General features: G+C 44.1%; 1 protein-coding gene across 4 annotated transcripts in view; it reads right to left on the reverse strand.

The window, feature by feature from the left end:
* FRMD4A (FERM domain containing 4A) overlaps window positions 1-20,122 on the reverse strand; it is a 206,992-nt gene that overhangs the window by 73,163 nt on the left and 113,707 nt on the right. For all 4 annotated transcript variants that reach the window (XM_042872845.1, XM_042872844.1, XM_042872846.1 and 1 more), the window contains exons 4-6: window positions 17,579-17,671; window positions 4,369-4,453; window positions 817-873 (exon numbers count right to left, since the gene is read on the reverse strand). In XM_042872845.1, coding sequence (XP_042728779.1) covers window positions 817-873; window positions 4,369-4,453; window positions 17,579-17,671 — 235 coding nt within the window. The remainder of the gene's footprint in view (window positions 1-816; window positions 874-4,368; window positions 4,454-17,578; window positions 17,672-20,122) is intronic.

Below are 20,122 nucleotides of genomic sequence, written 5' to 3' on the forward strand. Positions count from 1 at the left end.
GAAAACAAAACAGAATCTACACTGTGAGAAAAGGGGACAAGAATCATTTGACAGCTATCTCTGATCTGGTCCCATAGTTATGCTCATAAAAAGCGATCTTTCAAACCAAACACTTCTGCTGCCCTGAAAAAGTTCCTCTTTGGGAACAAGAGATTTACCAAACCCTGCTGGTAATTCAAACTCTGACCCTTTCCCTCTTGCTGATGAGGGAAATGACAAGACAATTTTTGTTTCTGAAGAAGTGGTTTTGGAAAGGCTTTATGCCCTTCTGCCCACGTTGGAAAATACAGACAGTTGCATATAGAAGGTTATGGAGATCATCAGGAGGGCAAGCAACACTGATAAAACAAATGCAACTGAAGTCATTAGAGAGGAACTCACTGGATACATATTTCATCCAGGAAATCTCATTTATAGCTTAGAATTCTTTCTGGCTTTACATCATAGTCCAAGGCTTTGGATGTCTGTGTTAGAGCTAATATGATATATATATTTATGTAAGCAAAATGTTGTGCAGTGGCATCTGCTTCACATGTGGAGAGCTGTGGTGTAAGAGGCTTCTGTACTTATTTTGCTTTGGTATAAATGCTGAAAGCTGTGTAGAGATAACTTATCTGCTGAAAAGAAAGATCATTTTCAGTGCAAACCTGAAAAGAAGCTGAAGGTTACATGTATCTCAGGCATAAATTAGGATTGTTCCCTTTCGTCCGCAGGAACTCTTGGGGAACCCCTGCACTTCTGTACAGCCCTTTTTGATTTAGCCAGTCAAAAGATTCAATACAAAGGTGCATGAAGCAAGAAGAGGCTGGTGCTTACCTGCAAGATATATGCAGCCAGTTCAAACACCACTTCACTGTCAACCTCAATGAGCTCCTAGGAGGGTGAAGAAAACAAAAAGAATTCAGTAACTTTGAGATCCTGCAAGAAGAAAATGCATCTCCTCCTGTCTACTGCAGAGTGAAGCACGTGGTGCCAGTTTTCTGCCCTGGCCAGGCTTCAAAGCAGGCCCTGTGCTCCTGGAGAGCAAAGTGAGTCTGAACCTGCTCACTCTGATGTGGAGAAAGCCAAATATTCAGCATGACAGCCTGGCAAATGAAGCATAACTCAGTGTGGCATAAGGGGTTTCTTGGGAGGAAGGAGGAGAAGGCAGGTGGAATGGGGAGGATCAGGGTCATTTTTACTTTCAAGCATGATTTAGTAAAAGATAGTTTGGGAAATAAAGGTTTTTCTCCCCCCAGTTCTACCCATGCTTCAGGAAAACACAGTTTTGTCCTTGGCTCACAGAAGCATGGAAATGAGAAAATTTGTCTTCACTGAAGTGGTATCAAAGCCCTTGCAGAACCCCTCTGGCCCTTGTCCAGGGTAAACTCACAGGAAAATGAGCCATATTGCCTCTAACAGGACGGGAGCTCTGGTTTCAGCCCCTTCATGTCCCTGAGCATGGGGGTGGGGGTACTTTGAGAGCAAACTGTGAAAGCAAATCTTTCAGTAGATTTTCATTGCTCTACTCTATAGAATCTGGACCCTGAGAAAAGTAATTTCTGAGGGTTGGGTGAAACTGTGAGCATTTTGCTTGGATGCTGCAGTCACAAGGACACTGCTGGCTGCATCCAATCCTCTCAGCGTTCTTCTGCTGCATCTGAAATAGCGGTCACAGAGCTATGCAGTTTGTGCACCGCTCCACTCTGAACGTGTGGGACACAGACACATCATCAGGAATGCTTGGGAAGGGAGGCAGAAGCCATATGGCCAAGCATGCTCAAGTCCCAACCAATTTTGGCTTTTGGGAAGACAATGGGCTTTTGCTGATGCAGTTTAGGCCTCAGTTATGCAACTAGATCTCCCATGTGGCCACAGACACATACGTGCTTAGCTTACTCCTGTGGCTCTTCTGTTATATTTATTTAAACTGCTGTTTATAATATTTTATTTAATCTGGCAAGAAATGAGTTATCTAAATATAGATTGCTGCTGTGATCCGTGCTCCAGCCAAGTCAGGGCCACACCTCATTTACAAGCCACAATTGCTTTGGCTCGTCTCTGGCAAAATCAAAAACAAAGGGAACAAAACAGAGATTAAGATCCAGGTGTCTTTGACTTTCACCAGTGCCAGCTTTTTAAAATAAGCATTTCCCTCACCTCCTTCATAACAACTCCCTGGGGAGTAAAGACCAGCTCTGCTAAGGGCAATAAATACACCTCCCTCAGTTCAGCTAAACTGTGAGTCACACAGGCACCTGCACTAACGAGGTACTTGTGCCAAGGGAAGCGGCTGGTGCGAGATATCCACGCAGCTGCAGGCTGGGGCAGTCAGAAGTGTCCCATAGCAAGGGGTGATGCAGAGCCTGGATGCCTGTCTCTGGGCACTGGTGCACTGGGCACAGCACACATGAGCCAGCCTCTACAAGCCCATGTCGATGTCGCGACAAGTCCACACTAGTGGGTAGAGTGGGCCAGAAGCCATTCTCAGACCCTAAGGGTATGCAGCACAGAAAAACTCATGACTAAACACTCTTTCTCCCTCTCCCAGCCCCAAAGAGAGTTACCACAACTATAGTGCCTTTCAGAAACAGGTGCACATCCTTGAACAGGCCTCCAGCAATGCCTGGGACAGGACTAGTTGGCACAGGACAAAACCTGTACCAGAGCATGTTAGTAATGAAACAGACTGATGGACAGTACCCGACACCAAGCCCTGCCTGGCCGGTAGTACAAATGTCTCTTTACTTTTCTGAGCAACACTGGCTGGGATGGTGCTGTGCTAAAATTGGGGTGAGTGGGTCAATTGCAGGACTCATAGGAGTGGTGCAGTACCCAACACAGAGCCAGCTGGCAGCCCAGGAGACCAGCAGCCTCATGCTGAAGGAGGCTGCTGACAACAAACTGCTGTGCCCCAGTTTGTATTGCTAGTAGGAGTTGCCACAACCTCGGCGCAGCACTTTGCACTTGTATTTGTTGGGCCATATGAGTTTCTCCTGGGGCTGCTGCTTGAGCCTGTCTCGTCTCTTTGGATGGCATCCTGTCCCCCAGGTGCCACGACTGCACCACACAGCTTGGTACAAATGGTGTTATGAACTACATGTATCATACACAGCATGGCCTTTCCTGGCTGTGGGGAACCTGGGATGAAGTCATCTGTGAGAAGTCCAGTGAGAAAACTTTTCTGTGCAACAAGGAAACTTTCAAGGTTTGGGGACCTGCATGAACTTCCGGTTGCAGGGATGACAGGCAGTGAATGCCACTCTCTACACCTAGAGATCCTTCCATCCAAACATGCTGGCTGGCTGCTCATTTTGTGTCTGATCAGAGACCTTGTACCCAGCTTTCAAATTCAGCATCCTTTTTAATAGCATGGCATGGCTTACTGTGGCTGGAATCAGATGGAGAAGGATTCGAGGAGACTGGGAATCCAGCAGAGCTATTTATGGATGGAGCTGACAGCCAGCTCGAATGTGCAAAGTAATGGTTTTAGGAGAGGTCAGATTAAAATAGATCAACCCAGACCTGTAGGCACTCTCCCCCTTTTTTTTTTTTTTTTTTTTTTTTTTTTTAAGCTTTATCTGGAAAATAAAAATAATTTAAAAAATAAGAACAGCAGCAGAAGCTTTTCCTGGCAACACTCCAAAAAAAGAACTTTTCCCCTGTAACCAAAATGCGATGCTCTGAGCTCAGTGCTGGAGAGGGCTGACGAAGCACGTCTAATTGCAGCTCTGTCAGAGCGCGGAGCTCTGCCCTGCCCTTTCTCTGGACGCTGGGGAAAAAAAAAAAAAAAAAAAAGAAAAAAACGGGCATTTGCCAGTTTCTCCTATCTAACCCTGCATTTTTGGACATGCAGAGTTCATCCTGGATTTTAGGATATGTGGAGATCAGGAAGCGAGGGCCAAGATTTGATATAAGCTTGTTGTCTGAGCAGTCGCTAACACACTGCTGGGAGGTTGCAAAGGCAGGCTGTGCAGGGAACCCCTCTCTCACAAAATCCCACAGAATTAACATCACGTACACGCACACAGCCACACGCCATCACACACCCCGACCCTCGCACACGCTCATACAGACACACGTGCGCACACAGCCTCACAGCTTCCATACTCACGTACGCAAATCACACGCACCCCCCCCCACCCCAACCCCAGAAGATGGCGCCCGTCCTCTTCCCGCGCGGCCGCTGCCGCCCTCTTCGGGCGGGAAACGCTCCGGACTCCGCTCCCTCGCCCTGAGGGCTGACCTCGGCTGCTGCTCGTCACAAGCTCGTACGGCTTGCTTCTATAGTCATGCTACAGGTATTCAGTTCTGCAGCCAATGCAGATTGGGTCAGGGGATGCAGAACCACATGTCTCAGCCCACCCCCGGAGCTCCCAGAGTCCTTACCTTGTAGATGCAGGACTTGGCATTCAAGAAAAACAGCTCTATGGTGGCGTTGTCCTTTAGATAGGAGATGCTTTCAATGTAGAACCTGAAAAGAAAAGCAAAAGAGGTGAGATATGTGGGAGAACCGGGGTAGAACTTGAAAATACGTCCATTACTTGAAAAAAAAGTGGTTAGTGGAATCACGATGGGTATGCAGAGAATGAAGTTTCTTTGTTCATGATGCAGATGGAGTGATGAAAGAGCTTGTGCTCTACCTGATGACTCAGCACCACCTCAGCCCATCAAAGCAACTGGATCAGCAAGGGGATTATCTTGCTTCTAAAAAACCCTCTGCGTTGTCTTTATACTTTAAACAATCCCTTATCTGTTTATTTTGTAAACTTTGTTCTGTGTCCCATTCTGGCATATTATCTTCATTCCTTTTCCTGATCTATTTCTGTGCCACCAATGTACACCTCATAAAATTTTCACTGCCAGAACTCCACTCCTGGGTTCCTTCCTGTTGACTTCAGCTCTGTGTAAGACAAATTTTAAAATTTCTTCTTGCTCTATTTTTGTGTTTAGCAGGCAGCAGCTATGGCTGCAGAGTAATTAACCAGCACTAGCTAAGGACCTTGCACTACTTACCAGTACCATGGGTATCAGTGCTGGGGATGACAGTAATGTATTTCTTTTTGAGCAATGGCTGAGATGACTTCTAAGAACTCATTAAAAAGCTGCCTAGTCCAAACTCTGTGTCCAAAAAAACCCACCACTGCATTACCTGATTACCCCAAATGTTTGCAATTACATAGAAAGTTCATCTCACATATTAAACTGTTCAGTGTTTCATGTCTTGCTTGCTTTGAAACTTTGATCCTTCGGCAGTGAAATTTCTGAGAGTTTTGCCACCATCTCAACTAAACTCCAGCCCTTGTCACAATTCTGCATTGTGACCCTTGGGATAAAAATGACAAGATAAAAGTAAGTGCCAGATATCATCAAGGTTAATAACTGACCATTTCACATGCGTATGTTGTGTATTTTAAGGATTCCGTTAGCAACAGAGAAAGCCTGTTCAGTATGTGATCAAGGTGAATTTTACATTTAGTTTGTATTTTTAGTAAGAAATACATTTATCTGCCCACTTCATTTCAGGGAGATCTTTTAGTTGCAGTACAGTGGCAACAATGTTCCTTACATAAATTTCAATACTATCATGCGTTGTCAGAAGGAATTAGGATAGGGAAAGTGCCGGGGAAATGCTGTCTGCATTAGGAACTTAAAAAAAACAGTGAGATACCTTAGAAAACTGAGTAGAGACACAGGGTCCAGTTACAGAGAAATCTATTCCACTTACTCCCAGACTCCAGTGTCTAGCAGGGGAGCTGTGGGCTGCTGAAACTCCTGGGGCTTCACACAAACACTAAAAGGATTGTCCATGTCGAGCTATTTGCAGAACAGGGGGCTTTAAACAGGACCTTCTTATGGGTGAAGTTCAGAGCTTTGCAGTGCTCCTAGGTGTCTTCTGAAGACCCTTCAAAACAGTTTATTTCCTGACCAACTGCTTATTGTAGTGAAACATTTTGAAGCTGAAGTGTTCCTGCTATTACCTTTCCTCTTCACCCTCTAGAAAAATTCAAATGAGAAATTGAAAAAAAAAAAAAAGCAAAAAAATAAGCAAAAGAAAAGAAAACAAAACGGAAAAAAGACATCTGAATGTAGGATCGTTAAGGATGAAAAAAAAAAGAAAAAAACACTTTTTTTTCCTCCAGTTTTCACTGGGTTTCACCTCCTGTCCTTGAAACCTTTTTTTGTTCTTGGCAAATAAAAATACACTTGGCTCCTGAAATGCAACAAGGATGCTGCATTAAAAAGCCGCCTTCTTGCTAGATCTGCTTTCTTGAGTGCAGCTGGCTTTCCATCTGCTGAATTCAGGGAGAAAAATGGCATTTTTACACTTATTCTTAAAGAACCTCCTCTGCTTATCAGCGCTACCAGTTCTCTCCTGGTTATGATTCTGGAATCTTTAATTTGAAGGGCAGAATAAGCAGGAATGTTTATTTCATTTTCAAACCCAGTGAAGGTTATCAGGAACGTTTTTTGTTTCATCAGCAGATGGAATGAGACCATCCTCCTCATCACTAGAGGGCAATATTGCATTTCTTAAGGCTGCAAGGATCTTTCCCAGGGCTTTCCACAAATGCACAGATCATTTTCTGTACAAAATCAAGTCTCTTAGAGCACAGAGCTTACACATGATACTTCACAAAGGAGACGCAATTCTCAAGTGATCTCTGGAGTGCAAGGTGTGCTGGGGAGCTACTGGCTCTCACGCATGCACCCAGGCAAATATAAAGCACGTGCACCAGGAAATTGGGTGATGCTTTAAAAAAAGAACAAAAAGAGATTTGCAGAGAGAACTCTTACGAGATTTGCTGTGTGGCAGGCTCAGAAATCCTGAACTGGAGTAGACTCTCTTAAATGTACAGCTGGCACTGAAGCAACAGAAAGAGGAGGGAAATATGTTTTTTTTGCACTAATTGTAACTCTCTCTCCAACCTCCTCTTGTTTTTCAAACATTTTCCAAACATGGTGTAGGAAATTGCACTTTAAAATGGTCCATGTCAGTGCCTAAGGAGGCAGGAAGAAGAATCTAGGAATGAATTAATCAAGAAATCTGTGTTAAATTCCTGACTGTGACACAGATTTACTTCACGACCTTCAGCAAATCATGTAGCTGACTGGGGCTGCTGGGCTGTATTTAGGAAATACTCCACCCTCCTCTGACCCCCTGTGTCTGTTTTGCCTATTAAGATTATAAGCCAATTCTTATTGCATATTTCAAGATCATCGGTTTTAAGAGGTAACTATTAGCTTTCTGTTGAGGACTCCTAAGAGAGCAGCATTCCTCCACGAGTTGTGAAGATGAAATATGCAGGAACTGATGGGCTGGGCAGAGATGCAGGCAGTGCAGTGTGTCTGACACCTTAGCTCTGCTACTAACATCTCCTGCAATACAACCAACAAACAGCACTGCCTCAGACAGCTACTATGAGAAGTTCTCTGATAGTCAGCAACAGTTGCGATGAGAAATTAGGTGTGCGCGTGAAGGGAGAAAGCTCCACAAGATTATGTGATAAAAACCAGAGAAATCATTTTTTAAAAGGTTTCAGAGGTAAAGAAGGAAGCTCAGCCAATGTTAATCTATTTCTGTGTTACCCATAATCTCCCCTCTGTGGTCCCAGTCACTTACAATTCAACGAATATATTTTCTAAGCATTAATTAAATGAACCAGTGAATATTGTGCTGGATAATGAACACAAAGCGCCTATCTTGACTGCTCCCTCTCAACAGCAGGAAGGTAGCGAGCACTGCAGAAAGAATCTTAGAAGATTTTGGAAGCTATTGCATCTGAGACATTTAAATCTTTCAGCTGCAAGGACGTGCCTTGTACTGTATTAATTATATATTAAGTGCTGGTTAACTGGCAACTTGCTCTAAGACAGCTTAAGCTCCCTTATGCTGTGATGAATGGCAATTTCCATCTCAATCAGACAAGTAGAGACATTTATGCAGTGGTGCTGGTGAGAAGCAACAGTGGAAACTCTTGATCCTTGGGTAACAGGACATTGGCATTGCTGCAGGTTCTTCCTTGTGCTGCACACTTGCCCACCTTTGGCTTGCAGCAGAGAGAAGTGCTCAAAGTTTGACTGACCATACTGGCTCTTCAGGAGCTAAGAATCCCCTATCAGTGGTGTATCTGCACAAGGATAAATTAGGCATTGGTAGAAAAGGTGCATCACAGCTAGTACTTTGTTTCTGCAGTGGACATAGAAGACCTCAGGATTGTCAGGGAAGCATCCTCCTGAGCTGGTGATGTCTTTATATGGTCAGTGAGCATCAATGGCAGAAGAGAATTCTCCTGGCTCTTCTGAACTAAGTACATGGCATAGTCTCAGAGAAATTAGCTCTGTGATCCTACATGGTTCTTCAGGCTTATATTCATGTGTCCTTTGCAAATAGTCATGACTCGTTTATCAGAAAGACGAGTTTGATGCTCACTTGCTTTAGCAGCAGAGCTGAATTGACCAGCACTCCCAGTTTCTACACAGCAAAAGAAACTACTGAATAAAAAGTATTTGGCATTTCCCTAATGCTCAGCTCTAGACACAGCCCCTCAACAAGAACTTGGTGATCTGTTGTGTGGAATGGACCAGGCTCTGACTCTGCAAATGTAGAGTTGCAGCATGAAAGATCATAAACCAACATGTTTATTTCCAAGCAGAATCTGCCAAAAGTTAACAATGTTTTACCATGGTCAGAATGACTCAGTGACCTTGACTGATAACAGCGTCACACTGCCAAACTAAAAAAGAAAAAAAAAACAACAAACAGATTGAGTATCCCAAGTATCTGTTCTCTCTTCTGTTGAAAATATTTTCTTTTCTGTGAAAAATGAAAATAAAGGGTAAAGCCAGATTTCATGGAAGATGTCAAAATGAAGCAAAAGGTTGTTGGTTTTGATGTGTTATCACCTTACCCCTGGGAAATGTGCTCAGACCCAAGAGAAGTGACTGAAATGGGCAGGTGATGCTCCCGTGTCCTTCCCAGCTGCCTGACTCCATTGTGGTTAGGATGCAGGACAGAGCTGTCATCATTGCTCCATGGCTCTGTCAATGGGCTGTCTCTTATTTCATTGTTACAAAGCAGTGGCTAAAGGAGAAGACCCCCTTTCTGTCTCATCCATCCTGGGGTCTGGCTCATTATCCCTCACAACGTCATTTAAAACCTCAGAGGATAATGTGAAAAATATGAGGCCATTAGCTAACCAGGAGAAGAAAAATCACATGCACAAGTATAATGAACTTAAATGCAGATGTCATTATGTCCACTGTCTCATGCTAAATGAGTATTCTGAGCAACTCAGGCAGTAAAACTCCTTTTATGTTCCAGTCCTGTTTGCTAATAGTCATGGGTGCATACTTTATGTGCTGACACTTAAAGCAGACAATGGTCATGCTAAATAGTTGGCCTGTTAAGTAATCAGCCAAGAGTGAAAATCACAGATACTAAAAAGCCTAATTTACCTCCCTCCTGCATTAATTTTAATTCTGATCCCATCTTCTGCTGCCTGTGCTTGTGACTTGCTCAGGTCCCCCTTGCTCACCATCAGAGACTGGTCGGGGTGCAGCAAGAGAGTCCTATGTTGATTTCTGTTTTGTTGCAGGGAAGCCAAAACCCTGAAAGTGAACGTGATTTCAGGAAGATGTAGAATTCTGACTAACAAAGCTGTGGATGTTGTTCAACCTGGGCATATTCTATACTTGTAATGTAGTGTTAGTCATGGCTTAGTGGTAGACTTGGCAGTGCCAGGTCAGTGGCTGGGTTTGGTGATCTTAGAGAGCTTTTCCAACCCAAATGATTGTAGGATTCTCTTCTCTCTCCCCTCCAGAATCACTTTTCTGTGCAGATGCTTGCACCTTTTCCTACTGCCCATCCACATTTCTCCGTATTTTTAAGGGAGCAGTCCACTGAACTCCTGGAAAACTCATAAGGTATTTAACCATACCTGTGCCTCACCTTCTCCATTTACAAAAAACCAAGGAATCTGCTTTGGAGTGCGTAAGGCTCCAGCTGTTTTCTAGGCTATATATCCTGAGAGTTTGCAAACTGAGTGTTCTGTATCAACACAGAGAGGCAAGGGAATCAAGGTAGCAGTATAGACACATTCCTCCCTGATGCATGGTTACAGCATCTTATATCACACGAAAAGACACTGATATCAGAACAGCAAGTCCTGTTCATGCCTCTCAGGTGCAGACCAGGCCTGACAAGAACATAAAAGCAACAGCCAGCTCAGAATATTTTTTTGCACATTGCTTCACCCTGAAATGTCCTGTAAAGCTTAGCTTGGCAGAGAAGTTCAGCTTTGTACAAAGAAGGCTATTGCAGCTCCACTTGGCTTGGAATTATGTAGCTTTTTGCCCCAAGTGTGAGGTGAGAGCAGTGATCAAATCACAGCCAGCACTGCCTTCTTCCCCCCCTCCCCTCCTTTCTCAGACACCAGGGAATTTCCCCACTCTCCTGAGCTCTAGTGCAGCTCTGAGTGCTCTGCCATCCTTACCAAGAGTGACATCTTGGCTAGTAGAGGCAACTTGCTGGGTGGATTTTCCTGCATAACACCATCCACCCGTATCTGTGGGATATCTTTCAGTTCAGGCTCTTGAACCAGTTTAGGAGTAGGAAACCTCTCCAGCCATTCCACTATGTTATCAGCAGCACAGAAAGGTACGGTTTAGATGTGAAAGTTGGCATGGAGTTTACTTACTCACTGCACCTACCCTTCCAGCACTGTGTTCAATGCCACTGTGATGGAACTTCTCATAGCAGACTTTTCTGCTTGCTTCACTGGTGACAGCAAATCACACCCACTAGTGAGAGTATAAATGCACAAATTGCAGTGAAAACGGAAATGATGTCTGTATGACTTTGACCCAGTTGGAGAATCTGTATGTAGGCATTAACATAACTATTGCTCCTTGATCCAAATTAGGTACAAGTCCTACATTGACAGTATCCATCATTTTTGCATAGTACCTATCATGCTGTCTAAATGCTTGCCAAAATTAGACAAGACAATGCTTCCAGCATCAATGCATTCAAAATGTGGCTCAACACAACAATTTCTTAGAATGTTGATTTTCCTGTCCTTGAGGTGGCTGCATGCAAAAGAAAAACAGCTTATCCCCTTCTCTAAACACAGCACACTTATACAAATATATCCCCAGTTAAGCAGAAAACAGAAATAATATTATGGGACTCAAGAGCCAGACTGCTATTAAGATGTGTGTGTAATGGATGGCTTAGCTCAGAGCTGTGTGCTAAGTAGCAGAACCCCATTAGTTCCCTTCCTCAACCAAAGGTCAGACTTCACACAAGTAAATCTTCCGACTGGACAGAAGTTTCTCATATCTCTAAAGAGACTCCAAGGAGCAAAGCCTCCCCGCAGGCAATTTATTACACCTTCCCCCTGTTGAACAGAGCAGGGGGCCACCCTGAGAAGGCTGCAATACATTGTCTGCAGGGAGCCTTGTCTTCCAGCACAAACAAGATCTGAGTGGCTGAATTTATACTCTGCAACTGGGTGGGAGGAAGGGGTTTGCAGATCTTTCCCCTCAGCATGCATACAGCTGATGCACATCAACCAGCCAGATTAATGCTGTGCAGAGAGATCTGGCTTATGGCTCAGCTTTGACAGACTTTTTAGACAGAAACCCTGAAATCCAGCTTGGTTGTGCTGGGCTGGTTATATAGAGTTAAAATTCTGCTTTTTGCTACATTTTCTACAGTATCTCAGCAATGCATTGAGCTGCAGAAATATAATGTGAGTGGGAGATGGCTGCTGTAGGCGAATGCGGGACCCCCCCACGGGAGGGGTCTCCTCATATATAACATAAACTGCTATAAACTGGGAGGCTGGTACAGTGAGTTAGTGTCCCTGTGCTGGTAATGAGAGCAGGTGGGAGAGACAGCTCAAAGAGGAGAGAGCATCCCAAGGGAATTAAACATCTAAGGGCAGTTCTCTGGACACTCCCGGAATGATCAAACCCCATGGCAAAGTGGGGTCCAGCACTACCCTCCTTGCAGCTTCCCATACAAAGAGACCCAGAAAGAGCAAATAGAACAATTTGTGTATATATGATTTTTCCTCAGCACTTTCTGTCAAGTGCTAACAGGTGTGATGGAGCATGCCCATGAGTGACAGCAAATCTTGTCACTTCTCTCCCCCTCCCCCGCCTGCAGAATTGATGTATTTCACAATGCTTTCAGGCCTGTCTCCCCATTTCTTGGAAAATCCTGTCTCACACCATGGGAAGGAGAGAGAGGGATGTTCCCTCTCCCTCTTTGAAGGGGAGAGAGAGTAGCTGGTGATGTGGGGGCAGGATTCCCTCTGCCACCAGCTCTCTTCCCTCCTCTTGGCCTCAACTTCCTGCTGGCTTTCTCTCATTCCACCTGCTTTGCCTTGGGATACACTCAGAGGTCCTACAGCTTGTCCATTTCCTTTTGTTTTCTTCCTGGAGCAAGGTAATGGAGACCCACAAACACCTCTGGTGAGGAAAGTTATAGATGGAGGAACATAGGGCACTATGTGCAAGACAAATAAACTGCACTGTTTAATTTGGTGTGGTCTGTTCAATTCTTCCTGCCCTGCTGTCATCACTACCCCCTAATCTGACTTCTAGGGGTCAAGTGGAGCTGGCTGGAAATGAGTGTGGCACACAGAGCATTGGTGTGTGAGTGAAGTGGGCAGGCTGTGAGCAGCATTCCATGGAACTACACCCCATACATGTCTTCTGGCTAATACAGAAGGCAGCAGTGTATTTTGACAGCCAGCTGTAAGATCCATCTAGCCCTATGTACAATCTGCATTAGCAAACAGTGTCTCCCTTTCTTCCAGGGTTTGTTATTTCCAAACGGACTACAGTTCCTTTTATTTTTAACATTAGTCCTTTTCGTAGAATCATAGAATCACCAAGATTAGGAAAGTCCTTCAAGAGGTCCATTTCTACCCAGGTAGCCAGGCAGAGCTCTGTAGATAGAGAACATCTCCTCAGCCCTGTCTAGGCCAACCATAATCTGAATTTATAGGCTGCAGTTGTAGTACACATTGAAGATTCAGCAGATGAGAAGAGGCAGATACAATCAGGGAAGCGAAGTAGCTGTTTTAGAGTATGACTTACTGAATTCCAAAGTAGTCATCTAGAATCAGGTCAGAGGAATTGTTCCTAAAAAGTGCCTGTTACTGGGAAGAGGCTCTGGTAATCAATCCTCATACAGAATAGTTGACCAGATAAATGTCTCAGGTTGTTGAGGCGAGTCCCATCTCAGACTTCTTCCCACCTGCCTTAGATTGAGGCCATGGATGGTGCACACAAAGCTGTATTCCTTCAGGTTAAAGTGAACAGCAGTGTTGCACCCTGTGTTCCAGTGCTGGCCTCTTAAGGCCACTATGTTCTCTAGTAACTGTGGTGAAATGGCAGAGGGTCTGGGCTCAGTATTAAGGGACTTGAGCCCCTACAGCTCCTATGCTGACTTCAGCTTGGCCAGTGTATATGAACACATGCCAGATGTTGCTGGACACAGACATTCCTCAGTAGGAATACTGCAGGGCCATAGAGACAAATTCACTGCCCCGCAGCGTATTTGAGTATTGAAGATTTACTTAACATTCTTTCCTGACTTTCTGGAAGAAAAGCCATTCTACATGAGAGTAGCACTGATTCAGCGTGACGACTTCTGCAGTGAGCTGTCACTGTCTTAACTGGTGGAGCTACCCTGAGAATGGGTACATGCATTCCTAGGAGAAGATCCACCGGTGAAGTGAATTTTATTTGCTGAGCTTGTTCATATAAAGTAACAGCATGACAAACACCCAGAAGATAAAGAAATCAGACTCATGCTGATGGTTCCCTAGCTAAAGATTGCTAATCCCACAAGGCCATTGTTTGAGGATGAGAATTCACTGCAAAGCTGAGCCAACTTTGCTTTCCGTGAACAAACAGCATGACTATGCTCCAGTCCTTTCTCACTTCAAAGATTTATACAGAAGGAGAAATTTTGCCTTTCTTCTGCCCATGTGAACCAGAGCAAAATGCCTCCTTTCCTGTCTAAAGCATAGCAACCTTTATCTGAACTCCTGATACCTTTGCTTTCCTTTGACCTCTTTGCTGCCTGGGTCTCCATTCTTTACTTAGGTTCCTGCCTTTTGCTGTGCAGCTCATGTTGTGAGGTACAGTTTCACTGTCCTCCTCTGATCTCAGAACACTCCTGTAAAATCAATCAAACAACCCCTCATTCCTTCATCGCAAAGAGGAGGCAGGGAATGAATTTCACCCACAATCAAGTGACCAGCGCTTTAGAAAGCCACCCAAGAAGCTAATTCAGAGATGAGAACTCACAGCACTCCCATCTCATTGTCAGTTGTCCTACCTCCCCTACAAGACACATGGCACTCCCTCTTGCTTTCATGTACAGCTTTAAAACCATATAAATAGATACTAGCAAAGTCTCATAAAATAGTAGTGCACAACTGCCATGGTCCAGTTCACAGCTGCCCAAGCAACTGGGATTGCTTCCTAGATTCCTGTGTTGTTCTCAGTGGAAAGATCCAGAGAAGCACTAGATGACAACAAAAAGAGAGGCTACAGTTAGTTATGCAAGTGTCCGAGGGCAGTAGCCTTGCTCTCTGAACTAATGCTAAGGATGTCCTTATAAAACCCTCCTTTGATAGCATTGTGAAATTTTTGGTCTTCAATTACAGAAGAGAGTAAAGACACCAGACGTCAGTGCTCAGCAATACCAAACTCAAAGGAAATGTGTGACAAAAGACAAAGCTTTAACAGTGCTGCAGAGATTTTAGGAAGGGAGAATTTCACTCTGTGAAGCTTGTGGAATTTCTTATTTGCATCAAGGTTCTTCCAAGAAACCTTGATTTAAAAGGTGTGTTTTGGCTTAAATGCATATTTAGTATAATCTCAATGGCAGGCATGTTGCCCATCAACAGTGCTGCAGGCAAGTTAAGGCTAAAATCAATCTGATAGTCACATAAAAGGTGAAAATTGTTCCTGCATAGGTTCTCCTCTTCACAAACTACCATTTACTGTTCTTGCCTGAGGCCTCATGTCTTCAGTTGTTACCCAGCGTGGTTGATTTGTACGTTTACTTAGATTTGAAGAAAAACCCGCATGATTACTAAATCCTGATACAGTTTTCTCTGCAAGGAACATCTGGCACATCTAGTTACTTGAATTACTCTTTCCCCAGTTGGGACTCCTGGCTCCAAGCTAAGCTCTCCTTGCTGCAGTTCTTGAGACATGCAATGTGAGGAATGTACCTACAGGCACAGGTAGCCCCTTACCAATGATGCAGTAGGTTTCATGGCCACCCGATTCCTTAAAAATTATCACATTTCTAACTCTTTAAGGAATAGCATTACTTATCTCTGCTTTCCACATCATGGTGGCAGGTCATTTTTGTTTATGATCTGGGCATGGATGGTTTTGTAAGCCACTGTGCACCCCTGGACTATCAAAACTGGTTGCTCTCTTCACAACCTTTTCTCCAGTCCTGGCATTAGTTCTGAAGCCAGAAGTCAAATCACTGGGTGAAAGATATGTGAGGCTTTTCCAATTTCATCCAGCTGCTCAGGATCAGTTTCTTCTCCAATTGCCTTCTGCTCAGATCAGATTTGGGGGTGGATGTGGGAACTTATTACATGCTTGGAAGCTTTTTCAGTGTCTTTCTAGCGCCTGACATCCTCAGGGAAGGAAAAGCAGTAGAAAAAACAATTTAAGTGAATGCCCATTCCTGACTCATGAGGCATCCGGCCTTCTAATCGTGACAATCCGATCACTACTATCAAAAATAAGAGTATAAATCCAAACTCGGTGTGCTATTTCACACTTTTCTTTTCAACCACTAAACGCTGATTTTTCCCCTGTGGTTTTCTCTTACAGATTTTGATTCCGGAACAGGAGAGGTCACTTATTTCCTGTTATATGGATCCATACTTCTAAGATGTCTTTTGGCTAAGATCCCACTAGATTGACTTGTCCCCATTTTGCTGCCAACTGCCATAGAACAATACAGATGGCAATATTTATGCCCGTTGAGTGGTCTTTGAAATGAGTATGAGAATGATGCTGGAGCTCTGGCTTTCACACCTCACAGCTGTACTCCTGAAATCTGCACTTAGCTCTTGCTCAGTCAGAGACTTCTCTGCTTTCCATGAGACCACTGCCCTAGCAATGAACTCCTCAGTTTGGCCTCTAGGCAAGATGCTTGATATCAGAGCACCTATGTTCTTTATTTTTTATTTATTTTTTTTAATTTTAATACACTTTCAGAAAAGTTCCTTCAGTTCTGTGCAGGCCTAAACACAGGTCGATCTGGATTATAAACAGTAGAAATGTTCAGCTCTGGATCTACCCTTACGGTTTGAAACATCCAAAGTGTAGTAGAGAAACCTCTTCCTGTGGGACTCAGCAGACTGGTTCTGGAGTCATGGGGCTCTGTGCAAAAATGGGGATATAATAGAACAAAGAGTCTCTTCTCTTGAGAATCCTTCGTTGTAATTGGAGTTAAATGAATGACAATCACTCTGCAGGAAAAAAGCTGCACTTGGGGGAAGAAATTCAAAAGTAAGTCTTCATTTTTTATGGGCTCGATGGAATGAATGGGAGTGATGTCAGATGTAATATAATATTGGAGTGGAAAGGCTAACAGAAAAAGACACAGTAACGCTGCACTGGCTAGTTCTAGACATGAGCTATACATTAAAAGTAAGTCAAAACCCCCAACTTAATTTTGTACATATGCTATCCCACCCCCAGCCTCTCTTGGGGTGTCTTAAAGTTGCAAGGGCAGATTTGTCTTCTCAAAATATCTCCCTTGAGGGCAAAGATGCCATATACAGAAGAGCACCAACAGCTTTCTAGCATCACCTAACACAAACAGCTGCTGCAAAAGCCACAGATGAAAAGAAATTCTCCCAAACTGGCGTAATTTTCATTAAAATCTTCTACTCCAGTCTGTGAGTATGTTTTACACACATGCAGAAGCCAGACTGGTCACTAGAGATTATTCATTACACCACATTGTAGTTGAACCCGGAAATCAATCAATGATGACGTTATAAGAGGATTTATTTGGTCCCTGATACAGTGCACAGATCAGGCACAATCCAGGAGAAATGGCTGGCTTGGTGAAGAAGTGAGTGCCCTCCCTTCAGTTGGCTGTCCCAGCAGAAAGAAATCTTCGTCCCATGGTCCTGCCCAGCTCAGACTTTCCAAAACTCATAAATAAAACCACCAATCCATGAAAGACATAACATCTGATCTTCACTTTATACTAGTGTTGATATTATTACTGCTAATTTACACTTGTGTCAGAGGAGTTTACAAGGATGAGGAGATCACAAGGAACTTCCATAAAGTGTTTACTTGTCTACAGGTGTGACAAATGGACAGACCTGCTTCTTGGCTTCTAGGAAACAGTTCATCCATACCTATATTGGCACCCAGGCTGGGCTCTCAGCACCTGGTCTAGCTGTGGGTGTACCTGTTCATTATAGGGGAGCTGGACTAGATGACCTTTAAAAGTCCCTTCCAACTCAAACAGTTCTATGATTCCATGACCCATGGGACAAGTTTGCTGTCATGCACTTACCTGACACAAAAGTGCAAAACAACTGGTCCTGACTTTTTGGGGAAGTCATGTTCCAGCACCCTGCGGTCCAGCTGAAGCCAGTTCAAGTGTCCCCTGGCAAGAAAAGAGACAGATGTGAGCCCACCACCAGAGACACTTCTTGCTGCTCTTTGCAGTGAGGTCCAGGGTGTTACAAAAGATGAACTGGAGTACATGCTGTTTGCCCTTGGCTACTGCATGATATTTGGAAAACACACCAGCAAATGTTTGAGGAATACAGGCAATAGCATCCTGGCAACATTTCAGTCTGAGAACTGAACAGCTAAAGTTCAATCTGTCAGAATGAAAGCTGGCAGCATCGACCAGGCAGGACAGCCCAAAATGTTATGAGCTTCACCTTTTTATTACAACCCCCCTGAGCAGCTGTATCATTAAAAGTCTGTCAAGATTTTCATTAGAAATCCTTACCGTTAAGAGTTTCCACAATGCCTGCAATATTTCACTCAAGGCTAAATCTGTCTGTATACAGACCCAGACAGTTTATTTACCACCCACATGCTTGCTGTAGCCTCTCTAGGTTAGCCCAGCTTTTGCTTTTCCTCCTTCAGAGAGCTCCTGAAGAACAGCTGCTCCACAAAGCATTGCAGCTCCAATTACCACATGCTGCTCTTCTTTTGCCTAGATGATACCTGTCGCTGTTATTTTCTCCTACAATTTATCCATTTGTGCCTTGCATCTGGAAGCTTTCCTGGGCAGCAGCTCTGTTCTTTGTCATGTTCCACGCATTGTAAAGTGCTGTGTGTGTGTGAGCAGTATTTTGTAAACACCATTATTTGTATTAAAGGGGCATCTCATTGCCCAGCTGAGAAAAAGACCCTCTTAAATTAGGTGCTGTGGAAATACATAGGGTGAAATTCAGGACCCACTGAAGTCAGCAGGAATTGTGCTGCTGCCTTCAGTGATGCTGGGGCTGCATCCTGCAAGCATTTTGCTATTGATTTCAGTCAGACCAGATTTCACCCAGAGGGAGAAGCAGCCCGTGCCTTCAGCACTCTGCTGTCTAGACAAGCGAGAGGAGAAAGAATTGAAGCAATTTTGGGGAGAATCATGCAGCAAATAAAGCAGGAAATGGAATTCAGATGTCCTGAGCTCTATTCCATGGCCTGTCTGCCAGCTCTTGCTAATCCTCAAGATTAATTCTTCATTCCACCAAAATGAAAAAATAGAGGCTTCATTAAAAAAAAAAAAAAAAAAGTGTTAAATTAAGTGCTAGTGATTCCACAAGTGTTAGTAACATTCCCTGTCAGCAAACACACTCAGCTTTCCCAAGGGTCTGCTCATTGCTCCTTAGCAGCAGTGTGTACTTTGGGCAATGTGAAACACCCTTGGAAGTTAAGCAACGACAGCCAACAGCAACATTTAGCAATGCAACCAGATTTCTTCTACCAAAAAAAAAAAAAAAAAAGGGAAAGTAGGAGGCTTTGGATCACCTGGGTTCCATCTGAATTTCTGTAAAGCTGAAGCTGCTCTGGCTTACACTAATGCAGAAGAGGGTGGGCAGTGCAGGGACCAGGCAGATCTGGGCTGGAGACCACTGGGACATCACCTGTGCCCTGCTTGGTGCTGCCCTACAGAGCCTGTTCTGTGTTCACACCCTCTGGTGAAGAACCTTTTCCTAACACTCACCCGACCCTCCCTGATAGCAGCTCCGTGCTGTTCCCTTGGGTCCTGAAGTCTCATTATGTCCCCGTAAGGGGACTCAGGAAGTGTGAAATTAATTGTGAAGGCCGCACTACACATGGAGACAGGAACTATCCATGCTCACCTGCTCCTACCCGAAGTCCAGATTGATTATCTATCTAGGCCATCTGCCTACGTAGGCCAAGGTGTGACACACTGTCAGAGCAAGGGGAGAACACTCTAAGACTGGCACCCTATCCTGAACCTGTCCACCTGCATTTGTATCACCAAAGCAGCAGCCAGCAGTGGCTGATGGCATTACAGATAGGTTCCTACCGAGACAAATTTGTTGACAATGGGCATACTGTTCAACAACAGAAGTGTCCGGGTTTGCCTAACACGTGCAACAAGGTATTGTGACGCCACTGTGCACAAAGCAAGTTCCCTTCAAAATATTCTGTATTTTGAAAAAAAAACAAAACTTGTTCTTTTCAATCTCACTGCATTTTAATGTGAGTGATACAGCCAATACAAAAAGAATATCTGCATATACATCGACATACCAGGTTACACATGCGTGTCCACTGAGTTTTTGGGTTTCATTACTCTTTGCTGCAAGGAGCATAAATCTAAAGCTCCTTCAGAGGAGGAAGGTCACTTAAATCACTGCCAGGAGCTAATTGCTCACTGTACTCAATTACCACTTACAAGCTTTCATCACTAAGGGCTTCTGCACTGCATACTGTCATCTAACTCCTTGTTTTCTAGCATCCGTGTGTGCCACATACAGAACAGCAGCAGTGAACAGTCACTGGCAGCTGTGAATGTGGTCTATCAGGGAGCCAAACTCCAGCGCTTTAACACCGCAAAACACTTTGCTCTGGA

Source organism: Lagopus leucura, unplaced genomic scaffold (assembly GCF_019238085.1).
Source record: "Lagopus leucura isolate 7727_CA_CO unplaced genomic scaffold, USGS_WTPT01 Super-Scaffold_100008, whole genome shotgun sequence".
Classification (NCBI taxonomy): domain Eukaryota; kingdom Metazoa; phylum Chordata; class Aves; order Galliformes; family Phasianidae; genus Lagopus; species Lagopus leucura.